This window comes from Acipenser ruthenus, chromosome 13 (assembly GCF_902713425.1).
Source record: "Acipenser ruthenus chromosome 13, fAciRut3.2 maternal haplotype, whole genome shotgun sequence".
NCBI lineage: Eukaryota > Metazoa > Chordata > Actinopteri > Acipenseriformes > Acipenseridae > Acipenser > Acipenser ruthenus.
This window is the reverse complement of record NC_081201.1, coordinates 31,973,823-31,991,395: the sequence shown is the minus strand read 5'-3', so window position 1 is coordinate 31,991,395 and position 17,573 is coordinate 31,973,823. Positions and strand designations below refer to the sequence as shown.

Below are 17,573 nucleotides of genomic sequence, written 5' to 3'. Positions count from 1 at the left end.
TTAGAACCAGGGCACCTGTGATGGCATGTTGTTTCCAGTAAAACAGTAAATGTGTGTTCCAGTTCAAAGCATTGATTATCTAGCAGCAGCTGGCTTACTGGTGACAATTTGACTATTTAATAGCAGTTTAAACCCAGTACTGGAATACCTAACAGGCATATATATATATATATATATATATATATATATATATATATATATATATATATATGTAACATTTTATTTCAACTTCCAGTTATAATAATGTAATTACAAAGTAGTTTCTAAATAATTACAATTGAATACATATGAACGCAACATTAATATAGAAAACAATCCATAGCAAACCCCAGACCCAGCATTGATCCCTCAGTAACAGGGTGGGCGTGGTCATGAACACACAGGATCCGTTGCTTTTTAATCTGAATTAAATATGATGTCAAGACTTCAGGCTTCAGTTTACATGTAATTACATTGTTATTAACATAACTTCAGTTTGAGGATATGTGTAATCTATAAAACCTCTCTGAGTGTGTTACAAAGGTGCTTTTAAACAATATTAGACTGCTGTCATTAATAATACATCAAGGCTGTAACAATGCAGTGTTATAAGAACATGTAAAGAAGGTGTTGTATGAAACTGGATAATGAATAAGATGACAGCAAGTCTCATGAAAACAGCACTGAAATAAGCTGTGATTCCTTCTTGCACCTTTGATAACAAGCTTATAGATTTTTTTATAAATCGATCCTTAAACTGAAGTGTGACTAAAAAGAAATCTGATGAGCTCCTTTGGGTGGCAGCAGCCAATACACAGGGATATTTGTTAATTTATTTGTTCCTCTTTTCAGCCTCTATAATTGTGAGGTTAAAAGCACATCCCATTTAAAATGCTATAGTTTCCCTTAGACTGTAATGGGCTTCGTGCCCTATATTTTAAAAACCATGTGGCTTTGATTAATTGAGTGGCGATGAAAAAACTTGTTCTCCAGGGTGCCTGGCAGTTTTATGAGAATCTGAATGGGTTCTCGTTAAGGGAACGTCCTGACTCTGAATTTACTGCACAGCCCTGGCACCCCCTCCCCTCAGTGTATGAGATAGCAGCCTCGTGACACCTTCAGTTTTTAAAAACATAAAAGAATAGAAACTCTCTCCAGCACTCCCTCACAGTGCCCAGATCTCGGGGCTCGTCTCCAACACTTCTGTCATGTCGTTGAGTCCAGGGTTCTGATTGGTTAAACTCTCTGAGTGAAGCCATTCAGGAGCGACAGTATCTGTGCTACGCTGGGCAGTCATTTTGTTTCAGTATTTCTAAATGTAGCTCTATGGCGTGTTTAATAGTTATGGATGATACAGCCACAGTGTGCAGCATGGACACACTCAAAGGTAAAAACTAATCCAAAAAATACAGCGCCTGTGGAATTGTCCTGTTCTATTCAGACATTTCAATCAAACTTCCTACAGGCGTCCTATGAGTTTTAACTTGGGGGGGGGGGGGGGGGGGGTTGTAAAATATTAACACAATCCAACATTCAGCTGGGAATAAGGGTTTTAAGAAAATACAAATTGATTAAATACACACAATGCTGATAGATCAATTTTAGCCAATCGAAACCCTGAACCTGCCAGCCGCAAATCTTTTAGTAGGATTTTCAGGCAGAGGACAAAGGTCAAGCAGGAAGAAAGGAAGAAAAAAGGGTGTACAGAGTCACCCCAATTCAGGAAGGGGAATGAACTGTGCATTTCATCAGGGAGAGGTGTTACAGAGGGGTACAGATTGAGGGGGATGTGGGGTCTCTGTTACAGAGGGGTACAGATTGAAGGGGAGTTGGGGGCATTGTTACAGAGGGGTACAGATTGAGGGGGAGGTGGGGGCTCTGTTACAGAGGGGTACAGATTGAGGGGGAGGTGAGGGCTCTGTTACAGATTGAGGGAGAGTTGGGGGCTCTGTTACAGAGGGGTACAGATTGAGGGGGATGTGGGGTCTCTGTTACAGAGGGGTACAGATTGAGGGGGATGTGGGGTCTCTGTTACAGAGGGGTACAGATTGAGGGGGAGGTGGTGGCTCTGTTACAGTGGGGTACAGATTGAGGGGGAGGTGGGGGCTCTGTTACAGAGGGGTACAGATTGAGGGAGAGGTGGGGGCTCTGTTACAGATTGAGGGAGAGTTGGGGGCTCTGTTACAGAGGGGTACAGATTGAGGGGGATGTGGGGTCTCTGTTACAGAGGGGTACAGATTGAGGGGGAGGTGGTGGCTCTGTTACAGTGGGGTACAGATTGAGGGAGAGGTGGGGGTTCTGTTACAGATTGAGGGAGAGTTGGGGGCTCTGTTACAGATTGAGGGAGAGTTGGGGGCTCTGTTACAGATTAAGGGAAAGTTGGGGGCTCTGTTACAGATTAAGGGAGAGTTGGGGGCTCTGTTACAGATTAAGGGAGAGTTGGGGGCTCTGTTACAGATTAAGGGAAAGTTGGGGGCTCTGTTACAGATTAAGGGAGAGTTGGTGGCTCTGTTACAGATTGAGGGAGAGTTGGGGGCTCTGTTACAGATTGAGGGAGAGTTGGGGGCTCTGTTACAGATTGAGGGAGAGTTGGGGGCTCTGTTACAGATTGGGGGAGAGTTGGGGCTTTGTTACAGATTGAGGGAGAGTTGGGAGCCCTGTTACAGATTGAGGGAGAGTTGGGGGCTCTATTACAGATTGAGGGAGAGCTGGGGACTCTGTTACATTACACAGGGGTACAGATTGAGGGAGAATGGCAGGCAGTTTGAAGTGAGTTTCATAACTGTTTACTTGTAAAAATTCAAACTTTTATCATTTGTGTTTTTTTTACTTCTTTACATTTAACTTTTTTTAACAATTAAAAACACCATGGAGATGATAGACTATTTGGTTTTCTTTCTAAGTAGATGCTTCTCATTTTAAATAAATGCATATAAATAATTTCTCTTTTTTGTTTTGAACCTCCATCTGTATGTCTTTTCATTTCTTCCATTTGTCAGTTGTTTGAGTTTTTAAAGGTTTTTTTTGTATTTGCTTGTTCCCATATGTTGTTTCTGCAGTCACATTTTGAAACTCCTCCTCTGCAGTACGATTGGTCCAAGATCAGATCAGCTACACCTCTTTATGGTTCACTGACAGGAAGAGTTGTCTTTGTGGGGACCTCTGGGATGGACCAATTGGGTCTCAGCAGGGGTGGGTTTGGCCACACCTCCTCCTTTTATAGCCAGTGACATGAAGCTGGTTGGGAGGACCAGACTGCAGTCCTCACACTTCCTGTGAGCGTATGCCAGCACCCTGAGCTGCTCGTGAGCAGTGTGGAGCAACAGCGCCACCTCCTGCTGCTGGCCAGTGGGTGGTAATGCAGCTGGGGAGCGCACAGGGCTGAGAGAGAGGGCGGAGCTCCCTGGTGCTGAGGCACAGCCCCTGTCCCCTCGCTCTCTGCTCGTTTGCATACAGGAAGGGTCATCAGGGCCCTGGACAGAGGGGATGATAGGGATAGACCAGGCTCTCTGGGGATCTAGGCTGCACTGCAGTTCAGGCTTCGCCCCTCCAGCCCCTGAAGCAGAAGCACAGAGGGGGGGTTGCATATTTAAGAAAACATCCTGGGGGTGTAGTGGGGGGGTGCCGCCTACTGAGTAGTGCCTGTGTAGGGAAGAGACAGAAGGAGAGAGCGTGAGCAATCAAGCTGGACAAGCTATAAGAAAATGAGAACATTTATGAACGAGAGGAGTCCTTTCAGACCAGGAGTGCTCATTCAGTTGCTAGTTGATTATTGATCTCAAACTGTCAAGTTGGATCTAAAGGATCCCAGGGATTCACCATTAACAACGTGTCTAAGTAACCCATTCCATACCCTCACCAATGTGTATAGTGTCTCCTACCCTCTAAAGCCTCCTCAGCTGTTTCATTTGAGGATTGTGCTGAAAAACTGTTTTTTTATTGTATTGATAATGATAATCACCAGGCAGACATGTGCTGGTGTTGCTGTGCTGATAAGGCTTTAGGCATTTCCCAGCGAAGACAAAAGAAGACTGGGACATGGAAAATGACCCCTTTTAAATCAACACCAAACAAATTAACATCAAACTACTCGCAAACACGTGGAACCACTTTAGCGTCAATACAAAAGCAACTGTAGAATTGTTCTTGGTCAGATCAAGTTTAGAAGCTATGTGGTATTTGTCACACAACTTAAATCTTGAATATTTTTCTTAACAATGAGAGAGTTATGAATATTTCAACAGAGGCATAGCAAGTGTTTGAAGCGCAGCATGTCATGGATTATAAATAATTACACACAGATTATTTGTTCAAAGCATGGCTGAGCTTTCATCAGGGTTGCTTTCCGTCCTACTCAGTAAGTGAGCTGCACTCATCCGTGAGAGGGACCAGAACCGGTTTGCAGATAATATCATGCCGTAAGTAATTATATTATCTTTATTCACAACAATGACATAACAGGCCAGGAGGTTTTGAGCATATAGTATTTGTGTAATCATTTATAATCTCTGACACAGACCATCTTCAGACATTCAATACATATTTAACACTGAGTTATATCTTTGCTAATGGTGTTGTTGTTGATTTAAGCCTTCATCAAGGATGTGTACAAACTGGTCCACGTCAAATACAGAACACTACACTCGACCTAGAAATGTCAATTCCCAGCACGCCTCTCTCGATCTGGAAACTGCATTAATTATCATTTGCAATCGTGTCTTTGTTAAAGAAGTGCACATTTCAGGAATGTTGAAGAGGCACGGAATTTAAACTTCAGAGATTCTGATCGCATTGCTTTGAAACTAGGCACTAACAAAACAATCGGCAGTCCCTTTGAACACTGATAAACTCTCTCCTGTGCTTGAGGATTCTCAGAGTGAACCAGCACACAGAGGCCAGACTTTAGAGAGCAGAGATGGAGCTGGTGATTTTATTATTTTTATTTTTATTATTTATTTCTTAGCAGACGCCCTTATCCGAGGCGACTTACAATTGTTTAATAATATAATGGATAGTTTCAGGGAAGCATTTGTATGTATGTGTTTTATGAATTATTATTAATTTCTTAGCAGACACCCTTATCCAGGGCGACTTACAAGATATCACATTATTTTTACATAATTACCCATTTATACAGTTGGGTTTTAGTGGAGCAATCTAGGTAAAGTACCTTGCTGAAGGGTACAGCAGCAGTGTCCCCCACCTGGGATTGAACCCACGCCCCTCCGGTCAAGAGTCCAGAGCCCTAACCACTACTCCACACTGCTGAATTGCATTACTGTAGAATGGGGAGCTCAGCACACACGTGCAGGCTGGCAGTGCAGAGCAGGGCCACTCCGTTCCCACTGTGCCTCGGCCTCTACTCCTAGCCCTGCTTCCTCTGCAGACTGTATCCATGGCAACACAGGTTGGCAGCAGGCAGAGAGAGACCAGAATGTAGGTCAGCCTGCCATTGAGTCAAACACTCCCTGTTTGTGTCAGAGTCACTGGGAATCAATCTGCAGCAAGACTTCAATTTAACCAAGGTATTGTCTCATTCATAGGTTGGACACCCTTACTATTTTCTGGGGTTCCACCTCTTCTTTTACATGGATTCACTCCATGCACCCCCATTGATACAGCTCTCAGCTCTGTGCTAATGGGAGAGTGATCCTCTGCCCTGCCCCCTGTCGCTCACCCTTCCTGCACCACCTCCTTCTCTGATGGCTCCACCTCCTGCAGGTGCTGGTAGGCGGGCCCAGAATCCCTGGCTCCTCCAATAGGATTGAGTCTCCCACGTAGAGGGGGCGGTGTCCTGCGAGGGGTGAGTCTGTGTGTGGCTCGGCTTTGCTGGTCCGGACTGTGAGACAGTGAGCTGCTCCTGCAACATATAGTATGGGAGTCGGGAATTACACACAACTCAATCCAGGAATTACACACAGCACAATCCAGGAATTACACACAGCACAATCCAGGAATTACACACAGCACATTCCAGGAATTACACACACCACAATCCAGGAATTATGTGCAATCCAGGAATTACACACAACGCAATCCAGGAATTACACACACCACAATCCTGGAATTACACACACCACAATCCAGGAATTACACATACCACAATCCCAGAATTACACACAGCACAATCCCGGAATTACACACACCACAATCCAAGAATTACACACACCACAATCCAGGAATTACACACAGCACAATCCAGGAATTACACACAACTCAATCCAGGAATTACACACACCACAATCCAGGAATTACACACACCACAATCCCAGAATTACACACAGCACAATCCCGGAATTACACACAGCACAATCCTGGAATTACACACAGCACATTCCAGGAATTACACACAACTCAATCCAGGAATTACACACACCACAATCCTGGAATTACACACAGCACATTCCAGGAATTACACACACCACAATCCCAGAATTACACACAGCACAATCCCGGAATTACACACAGCACAATCCTGGAATTACACACAGCACATTCCATGAATTACACACAGCGCAATCCAGGAATTACACACACCACAATACAGGAATTACACACACCACAATCCCAGAATTACACACAGCACAATCCCGGAATTACACACAGCACAATCCTGGAATTACACACACCACAATCCAGGAATTACACACAGCACAATCCAGGAATTACACACACCACAATCCCAGAATTACACACAGCACAATCCAGGAATTACACACACCACAATCCAGGAATTACACACACCACAATCCCGGAATTACACACACCACAATCCCGGAATTACACACAGCACAATCCTGGAATTACACACAACACATTCCAGGAATTACACACAGCGCAATCCAGGAATTACAGTGCAATCCAGGAATTACACACAGCGCAATCCAGGAATTACACACAGCACAATTCAGGAATTACACACAAACACAGGATTTGGGAATTACACACAAAACAATTCAGGGATTACATCATCAAATAACACAACACACTGTAAATACACTAGGAATATCATGAAACACAATCTGGGAAATTACTGTATGCTGAAGATAAACACAGAACACTATCCAGGAATTCTATCTGCAATGAAGACACAGCTGAATATTATTATATCAGGGGCAACACAGTCTGGGAGCCATTTTATAACAATGTCAAGAGTTTGTTCTTATATGATATGGGTTTCTTGATGTTACTCGGTGGACTAATGGCAGCACTTAGATGCATTCTCTACTGCATTTTTCATGATGCATTTCGCTAATGCACTTTACTATTACACTTGTAGACATTACCTTGGTTTTTAGTAATGTTATTTGGAGTTGCAACCCACTGATGCATTCCCTGTATTTGTGCTTGGTAGATTTGAAATGTTGTATTGCAGCACTTTAACATGCTTGAATTCTGGAACTCCTGTCTGAATCTGCTGTATGAGAAACTGAACCAAACTGCTTGTCAGAATCACAGAACGGAAAACTATACTGGGACAGACACACAGTACAACCAGATTTACAGATGGAATTAACAGAGTATCCCAGGATTACACTAACTGTACCATAATAGAAGGATATCACAAATGATTACAACATTAACTAGTGTAAATAATGGCTCTATTACAGCAATAAACTCTCTCCAGCTCAATCACACTGTTCCAAGACTATAGCATAGTGCACTACAGAATAGAATCAGCCAGCTGCTAGTCATTGCGGATTGCAATATTCCTTCTTAGGAAATACTTTCTTCATTCTCTTCCCCCAATTCCAAAAGCTAATCCCAAATTACAGTTTAGCCATTCTGTGACAGCTCCATGAGTAAAGATTGATGATGTCATACAGTATCTGTGCCAGTGACACTGCAACACTTTGATCATAGATAACTGTGCATTGCTGATGTCATACCTGTGCTGTTTCACCCTCTGCGAAATCCTGGTGTGGGGGGATCGGCCTCCTGTGAAATCTGTGCCCCCGCCATGCGAGAAACTGGACTCATGAACACTGCCCCCTAGTGCAGGGGAGGGCACAGGAGCCTTGCAATACTGCAGAGAAACACAATTTTGTCACAAAGTGGAAAAAAACCCACTGCTTTCAATAGGAAACATATAATGCCTTACACTGTCCAAGCATGACATCATTGGTCATTCCTGATCCCACAGCAGATAATGGGAACATTTTCAAAATGCATTATAAACCATTACCAAGCCACTCCCATTGGGGAAAAAAGGTCTAATATGTTTGAGAATTGAAAGTTTTTTTTTTTTTTGCTCAGTGTTTTTTGGAACTTCTTACTATACACTAATAAACAACAGCAGCCACCCCTCGGAGAGGTATGTACTATTCCTATTGTTGCCCTTGTTGATAAGATTGAATGACAGGGATTTTGGATGAATGGGTTGTTTTGAATGAGTTGGAGGAATTGATTGCTTTAAAGCTGTCTCCCATTCTTCACTTTGCTCAGCTTTCCTCTAATGGAGAATTGAAATGACCCTTCAGACAACTTCAATCCACAGGCATCGTATTATCAAGAGTACTCTCATGCACCTTTATTCAAGAGTGTGCTTTTCAAGACAGATCAAACAAAAGCATTAAAAAAAATAATCTACCGTGAACAAAACTAGACTAAACTACATCCCTCTTTCACTAGACCATCACAATGCCTGCCTCTTCCAGTTGATCTCTCCTGCCTCAGCTCTAACCACTAGACCACACTGCCTTCCTCTCTCTCTCTCTGTCCCTCAACTCTAACCCCTAGATCACACTGCCCCCCTCACCCTCATAGTCCTTTAGCTCTAACCACTAGACAATGATACTCCCCTTCCTACCTCCCAGTCCATTGGTTTGGTATATTCCAATACAGTAGCATACAGGTCAATAAAGTTAAGCAATGCAAAACTGCTGTTAAGATGGTGACACCAATGTGAGTTCCATATTTGTATTTCTAATTCATCCACTTTTGAAGAAGAATGAGGGTGTTAGCCCTGGTGCTCTAGAAGACTAAATCCCAATACAATCAAATACAATAAAGAGCAATCCAATGAGAAGATACTGCAACTTACACTCTGAGGCTTGAAGGTGGATTTGGACATGAGGCTGGAGGCGTTGAGGCTGTAGCTCTTGAGGCTGTGGCTGTCTTTCAGGTGAGCTTGGAGCTTCTCCTTCCGTCTCCTGGGGAGAAAGCAGGTTTAGCTCAGGAGTGCATAAGAATGTTTTTATGTCTAATGAACTTCATATATTAATTGAGCATGAGTGAGCAGGGGGAGAACAAGCGAGATAATAACATCAATATTAGAACAATGGAATACAGAACAGATTCTATAAATAAGACATTTAAACACTGTCTTTGGAATGCTGAAACTCATCATGATGTTCCCCAATACAGCATTGGTCATTTTTTTAATATAAATAAATAAGAGCATGGAACATGTAAGTGCAAAAGTGAATACAAACTTTCTAAGAGGAATGAAACAATTGTAACAATATGAAACTTGCAAGAAGCAATGTACTGTAGCTGCAGGAAAGAGCAGTTCAGCTATTCAGTTCAGTCTTGCTGGTTTCTTGACAGTTTTATATGGTGTCACATACTGTCTGAAGAGGCTATCCCACTGAGAACTGGCTGGCTGGCTGGCTGGCTCCCCGCCACCAGATGGCCCCTTACTCACTTGTTGCGGCAGTAGAAGGCGACACAGAGCGTGCCCAGGATACTGATCCCAATCGTGATGCAGGAGATTGACAGCACCTGCCTCTGGTACACCTCCTTACTCTCTGTACACAGGAGTGAGAGAGTGAACGAGAGACAGAGAGAGAGAGAGACAGACAGACAAGACAGACAGAGAGAGAGAGAGAGAGCGAGAGAGAGAGAGAGAGAGAGAGAGAGAGAGAGAGAGAGAGAGAGAGAGAGAGAGAGAGAACAGTATTAAAACCTTTGCCACTCTCTGTTAAGGAATGGAATGGTAAAATGGCAGCAGGGGACAGCTACAGAGGCTTATGACTTGTCAGCAGGGTCAGGCAGGGGGTGTCTCGGCCCCTTGTCTCATTCACAAGGCGCTCTGTGTCTGGGGTGAGTGACTAGGCAAGTGCCAAAATCTTCCAGGCCCTGGAGAGCTTTATTATTTCTCTTTCAAAGTGAATATTAAATTGGGAGTCCGTTATAATGAATTATTTCCCCTTGTTTCCCCAGGCTGTGTGAAATGAGTGTGCTGTAATCAGTGAAGTGGTTCCTGTACACTGTAATCAGAGCACTGAGGACCGAGGACTGGGGGACTAGGAGTGTGTGAGTGGAGTGTTGTGTTGATTGTACAGTCATGTTGTGTGTCAGTGTTGTGCTTCTGTGAGTTGTGACCAGTGTTGTGTGTCTGTAATTTGTGACCAATCAGGTGCCATCTGCAAACAACAAACATACCCCTTCAGCCAGTTGCTGAGCGACAGGCAATGGAATGAATATCTCTCTGAGGGTCGACATCAACCAGTAACCAAGCTGTTCAGACTGAGATGCACTCACACTCTCTCTCTACCAGAGATGCCAACTTTGTAAGATAAAAATCAACAGAGGCACCCAATCACAATACGCTTTTCAGATGAGGACACACCCTAAAAGCCATGGGAAATCCCTTGCAAGTTCCTCTCACAAAGAGCGGCAAGAGCCCAGCACGTACATTGGCTTAATGTAACTGCATTCAAAGACACCTAACTGTAGTTTTAAGGGCTTTGCCCGTAGCACCATAGCAACTGCATGAAAATCATAGTTGCTATGCCCAAAACATAGCAGTTGGCATCTCTGCTCTACCTCTCTCTCTCTCTCTCTCTCTCTCTCTCTCTCTCTCTCTCTCTCTCTCTCTCTCTCACACACACACACATCTTCTCTCTTTCTCAAACTGTCATTGAAAGCATTTAAAAGATTCTCTATGACTTGGTTAAGCATCTTCTCTCTCTCTCTCCCTTTGAAAGGGTTATGATAGTCTGTGCCTGACTAGACAGCACTAGGAAGATGACTGCTGCAGAGGATTATAGCATATAGGGTCAATCAATACACACAATAACCAAACCCTGAATGCAAGCAGGTACTACACTGTGGAAATTGTGCTTACAGGTAGAAAGCTGTTGAGCTCACAGTGTGTACCAGGGAGCTGTCCACTGATATGGTGCTGAAATCACTGAACATAGTCTGCTGCCTGCCAAAAAACTTTTTTACTTTTGATGTCACTTTGCCATTGATAAAGTATCTAATTTTGTGTCAGTAACTATTTTTGTTCAGAGAGTGGGTGTGTGCTGTTTATTGCATTGACTGTACTGCATGAGGATGAAGTGACTGGCTCTAGTGGGGTGGGGGGGGGGGGGGGGGGGGGTAGCTCCTGACTTCTCAATGCTGTGGGGTGGATTAAGTTTGCTCCCCACTGGTGTGAACAGACCACCCTCATCCCCTCCACTGCCCTCTGTTCCACTCCCCTTCCCTTCACTCTATTCCCCTCTCACCTCTTACCTTGCCTCTCCCTCTTTCCCCCTCCACTTTCTCCCCTGCCCTCTCAACTCCTGCCAGTAAGGGAATGCCTAACAGCAGGTCAGACTAGCATGCAAAACTAACATGTAACTCCAGCAGATATAAAGTAATAAAGAGATTATCATCTTCTACTCACCCATAAACTCAATCCCTAAATGGTCTGCTGCTCCAGGGGACAGGATTGAGAGAAGGAAGGAGGAGAGAAAAAAAGAGGGAGAGACTGTTAGATACACAGACAGGTCTATTCTGTGAGCACTGGAGGGCAGAATGAATGCCTTTGTGTTCTGCAGGGTGACTCGAAACGTCCAGTAACCTCTGATAAGTTCCAGTGAGAAAAGCCTTGTTTTATGTTTCCTGATTTTGTTAGTTTAGGAAAAGAGAGAGCGAGACCAGCAGGGAGAGAGAAGGGGGAGAGGAGTGGGGAGAGGAGGGGGGAGGAATGGGGAGAGAAGAGAGGGAGAGAGAAGGGGGAGGAATGGGGAGAGAGGAGTGGGGAGAGAGGAGGGTGGGGGGAATGGGGAGAGAGGAGGGGGGAGTCTGTGCCGCTGTTCTGATTTCAGTTTGAAAGTAGGGCAGACTGAGGCAGACAAGCAATGCTTTGTAACTTCAAACTCTGAGCACATACAGTGACAGACACAGTCCTCTGAGCCTGTGATAAGAGAGAGAGAGTGTTGCAGCCTTCTGTCTGTCTGTCTGCCTCCCTAGGGGTCTGTGTTTCTGTCTAGCTGTCTGTCTACCTGTCTGTCTAGCTGCCTTCATGTCTGTCTGCCTGCTTATGTGCCTGCCTCTCTGTCTATTTACACTACATGTCTGTCAGTCTGCTTGTATGTCTGTATACCTGTCTTGTTTGAAATGACTCTGAAACGTGTTCTGTGAGTGAGCAATCAAACAAATGGGTGCGTATATAAAGGGGACAGAGGAAGACTCACCCATCTCCTCTTCCCTCCCTTATCCTCTCCACCCCCCCTTCTCCTTCAGAGATGAGGGACTGGGAGGGAGGGAGGGAGGAAGTGTGGTTTATTGGTTAGAGTTGAGAGACTGTTATGTAAAACACACACGTACACACAGGCAGTTTTTTTCACAGCTTAGTACCGACTTCAAATGAAAAGACAGCAACAATTAGGATTACTAAGAAGAAAAGGTGCAGACTATTTGTCATTAGAATGCTGTGTTCTAAAAATGCCAAGAGGCAATCCTGTCCTTGTTTGTCTCTCCCCTCTCTCCCCATCTCTTTTTCTTTTTTTCCACAACTACTCTCAGAGTACATCAGATATAAAAAATATATTAAAAATAACAGGAAGAACAGAGCAGATGTATTGGGAGGCATGTATGCTACACTGTGAATTAGGATTCCTGCTGCCTCTTTCTTTTCCCCTCAAGTCTTTCCTCATAGCCTTTGATTGAAAAACCTTCTATTTCTGTCCTCTCTCTATGAGACTGAAATGCATTGAGGATTCAGTTTTTCCACTGTCTCTACTTCTGTGTATCTATCTGTCTGCTCATCTACTGTAGGGATCCATACTCCACAGCCTCAGCCCAGGCAACATTTGTTTCAGCGCAATAGCGCTCCCTGCCCAGCACTCTTCCCAAAAGGCACAGTCATCTTTATAAACAGCACTAAAACAAATTGAATTGGCCTTGAATTCAGCAAACTGAACACGAAGCAGCATCAAACTGAATGTGTGCTCCTCACATTGCTGTGTTTAAACAGCCACTGCTGTCAAGTGCTCTCTGGGTGGAGTGGGTGTTTAATTCGACACTTGCACACTCTCGCACACTCACTGCTCACCCTGGGGGTGCCACACAACTCTCTCACACACTCACCGCTCACCCTCAGGGCTGCCACACAACTCTCTCATACACTCACCGGTCACCCTCAGGGGTGCCACACAACTCTCTCGCACACTCACCGCTCACCCTCAGGGGTGCCACACAACTCTCTCGCACACTCACCGCTCACCCTCAGGGGTGCCACACAACTCTCTCACACACTCAGGAGTTACAATGACTGCCCTGGTTTCTGTAGCGAGGGCTTTTCTTCCCTCTCAGTGCCTCACAATCCTTGATAAAATAATTATTTACATGTTGCCATATCCTTTTAAGGGATTTCATATGATCTGCATTGTCCTACGAATACGGTATTTGATTTCCTGTCTGTTCAATGTCTTATCGTGTATGTGTCCTCTGCTGTTCAGTATTGTTGTTATTGTTGGGATCCTTCACTAAACAATCCAGTCTCTGAAATGACTCCTGAAAGCTGAATTTCTACTGTGAGGGGTTACCTCTAGTTGTTATTGCTGCCCTCTGATGTTCTCCCTGCCTGTATCTCTGACGTTCTCCCTGCCTGAATCCCTGCCTGTATCTCTGATGTTCTCCTTGCCTGTATCCCTGCCTGTATCTCTGGCGTTCTCCCTGCCTGTATCCTTGACATTCTCCCTGCCTGTATCCCTGCCTGTATCTCTGACGTTCTCCTTGCCTGTATCCCTGCCTGTGTCTCTGATGTTCTCCCTGCCTGTATCCCTGCCTGTATCTCTGATGTTCTCCCTGCCTGTATCGCTGATGTTCTCCCTGCCTGTATCTCTGACGTTCTCCCTGCCTGAATCCCTGCCTGTATCTCTGATGTTCTCCTTGCCTGTATCCCTGCCTGTATCTCTGGCATTCTCCCTGCCTGTATCCCTGCCTGTATCCTTGACATTCTCCCTACCTGTATCCCTGGCTGTATCTCTGACATTCTACCTGCCTGTATCTCTGACGTTCTCCTTCCCTGTATCCCTGCCTGTACCCTTGACATTCTCCCTGCCTGTATCCCGGCCTGTATCTCTGATGTTCTTCCTGCCTGTATCCTTGACATTCTCCCTGCCTGTATCTCTGACGTTCTCCTTCCCTGTATCCCTGCCTGTACCCTTGACATTCTCCCTGCCTGTATCCCGGCCTGTATCTCTGATGTTCTTCCTGCCTGTATCCTTGACATTCTCCCTGCCTGTATCTCTGACGTTCTCCCTGCCTGTATCCCTGACGCTGTCCCTGACTGTATCTCTGACATTCTCCTTGCCTGTATCTCTGCCTGTATCCCTGATTGAGATGTAGAGTGGGCCCCTCTCCAACTCTCTAGAGCTGGTTAGCGGACTGCTCATATTTTATCGGACCTTGGAGTTCAGAAGATAAAGTTAAAGTTAAAATAGAGCTAGACTCAATACTGACAGAACAGTGTGTGCTGAAGCGTTGGAGAGGCCGGTGTAAGCGGTATAATATTCTCATTACTCACCCAGAAGACTGCTGGTTCATTTCAAACAGAATCACACCTGTGTGGTTTGAGCTCAGGATGATGTGAGCTGAGTGCTGAACAGGAAGAAACATGAACAGATAGGAACAACAAGAGGCTCTACGGAATATTCAGCTGATGGCAATACAGTGTGCTTCTGAATGGCTATGTCACCTCAATTCAAATTAGAACAAAGTGTCTCAAAACTAGCCTACATCCTCCCTTCCTGTAGACAATTCATTTAGGAAACGTTTCATGTGGTTTTTTGCTGATATTTGACTCAAGGTTTGCTTCCATCCTTATGAGGACACGGGCCAATATTTTCACTAATTGCATTAAATGGTTAGTAGCTGTTTATTATTCTTTTATTTTTTACCTTTGCTTTTTATCTGTCTCAGAAGATTTTTAGTTCTGTTACTCCTCCAATGTTAAATTGTAATCATTATCTAAGCCTCTCAAATCCTAGTTACAGGCTTCTCTTGAGTACTTCCTCGTTTTGATGCTGTGACATTTCAACTCTGCTGTCCAGCTGAGTTGAAAGTTCACAGCATCACGTGATTTCTGTGGAATCAGGAAGTACTCACAAGGAACCGGTAACTAGGATTGCACATGCCAGGTGGATTCTAATACAGAAAAAAAATTCAATAACATTTTCAAAAAAGTGAAATATTGGAGCAATAGCTCTCAAAACCACTCAGGATGCTTGTAAACATCATACGAGGGTAAGGCAAAGATGAAAAAATGAATCGAATTGCCTTTGAAGCTGCTTACCCTTTACCCTTATTTAACGAGGATGAGTCTGATTTTAAATGCAGAGCCAAATAGAAAGAGCAAAGAGACTCCCTGTTACTGTATCAATGAACAGAGGATAATGAGGAGAGCTGGTTCTGCCTCGTTTCCTGGTGCTACAGGCTTCGGCTGCCCGTGGCTAGTCAGTGTAATCAAGAGTGTTTCAGTGCTTTTTTCCAAACCTCCCTAACCTCGTAAATTCTTGTCGTGTGTCAGAGGTCACTGGGGGATTGGGGGATTGTGGGATTGTATTGTGTTCAGTTTAAAAAAAAATGGAGGTAGCAAATACATTTAACCGACGACTCATTACAAATAAAAAGGAATCTGGTTAAGAAGGAAAGCACAGCCAAACAAACAGCCAGGCTTTGTCATTGTGTTTATCATGAATCTAAGAAAAAAAAAAGCAATGCGACTTCAGAATTTTTTCTTGTATGCCAAAGCAGGATGAACATTGTTCAATTTAAGAAAGTTCTCTGCTCTCTATTGAATACAATAGTCCTTTGGATGCATGGAGTATTAGGTACAAAACCTGACCAGATAGGCAAAAACGGGGCAAAAGTGACCCCCTCAGAGACCCTGCCCTGAGTAAAACATGCCTGCCACTCCAAAGCAACACCCATAGACACAATATAACAAACTATTTAAATGAAATACAGCATGCTCAGGAAATGAATGTGTGTATGTCATTGTCAGTGTTTGTGTGATTCGTGTCCATGTGTCTGTCCCAGTGCGGGTGTCATTGTATGCCAGTCTGTGTCACTGAGTGCAGTTGCTGCATGCGTGCTGCAGTGCAGTGCTCCTGAAAGATGAAAAGCTTTCTTTCTGTTTCATTCTGTTCTATTCTCAGGTTATTGGGCTGGCTCTGCTGTTTCAAGGCCTGTGGAAGTAAACACGCAGAGCCTTATTTGTGAGACAACTTACAAGTTTCTTTGACTGAGAGATAGGAGAGAGGGAGGGAGAGAGAAAGAGAGAGTTCCAGAGCTATCATTTTGTAGATTTGTATATTTTGCAGCTGAATGCAGCCAGCACAGCTAGCTTGGGGAAGAGAGAACACCTCTTTGGGTGAATAAGGGACCTATCGCTGCGTCACTCAATTGGGAGTTAATTGGTGCATCCACATCGGAAAGAGCAATGCTGCTCATTCAGGGACTGCAGCCAGGAATGTAAACACAGCCACCATAACTGGGCTGATTAAAAAACAACAGCAAGGTCTAATACATCTCACAGGTATTGGCATAGCCTGGTTACCTGTGATACAGGATCGCTAAAGCGCTATTACCTACACAGTGAGCTCACTGATGTTTCACATATGAAAGGCACAATGGCACGTGTACTGCAGAGCAGCCAGGAAGATGTTGACAATGCAGAGTGGCTGCTGAGCATTGACACTTGAAGAGTGCGGATCCCAGTTCAAGGATAACCCTATGCTCCTCTGTGACAAGCATGAATCAACCCTGTCACGTATGCACAAAACAACCAACATGAGACCCTGGGGCTACGATCCTAAACAAGTCTGTCCTCCGAGGCTAGCTGAGCTTCTCTTTCTAATGACAACAAGGCAAAACATATAAGAAAGAGTCTGTCCCGGGAGTGGATGGAGCTGGAGGGTTTAATGTCTAATGTTAGGTTATTAGGATTTATTTCTTGCTCTGTGTTGCAAATGCAGCATCAGCATAAGAAGGTAGAAGGGAACTAGCATTTTCATGAGTTTCCACTCAAGGGACTAAATGGGAGGAAGACATAACTGATCAGAAGTAAATATGTTTTTAAAGTACAGGAAATCTATATGTTCAAAATATAGGACATGTTATATCACTTGTATTTTCTTTCCGTATTATATTATTTATTCTGGGATAAGCTTCACCCTTTAATTATATATATATATATATATATATATATATATATATATATATATATATATATATATATATATATATATATATATATTAATTAATTGTAATGTATTTCTAATGCTATTAAACTTCTGTTTATTGTATATTAAAAAAATCTAGTACTGAGATTTGAATTTTGAGCAGAACAGAACATGATTCTACTTTAAAAT

General features: G+C 43.9%; 1 protein-coding gene across 1 annotated transcript in view; it reads right to left on the bottom strand.

Annotated features, from left to right (window-relative positions):
• Nucleotides 1-234: 234 nt before the first annotated feature.
• Nucleotides 235-17,573, bottom strand: part of LOC117417830 (pro-neuregulin-3, membrane-bound isoform-like) — a 117,815-nt gene continuing 100,476 nt past the window's right edge. The window contains exons 4-9 of the mRNA XM_034030190.3: nt 11,597-11,623; nt 9,626-9,728; nt 9,023-9,131; nt 7,869-8,005; nt 5,657-5,839; nt 235-3,621 (exon numbers count right to left, since the gene is read on the bottom strand). Of these exons, the coding sequence (XP_033886081.1) occupies nt 3,108-3,621; nt 5,657-5,839; nt 7,869-8,005; nt 9,023-9,131; nt 9,626-9,728; nt 11,597-11,623 (1,073 nt within the window). The 3' untranslated portion in view covers nt 235-3,107. The remainder of the gene's footprint in view (nt 3,622-5,656; nt 5,840-7,868; nt 8,006-9,022; nt 9,132-9,625; nt 9,729-11,596; nt 11,624-17,573) is intronic.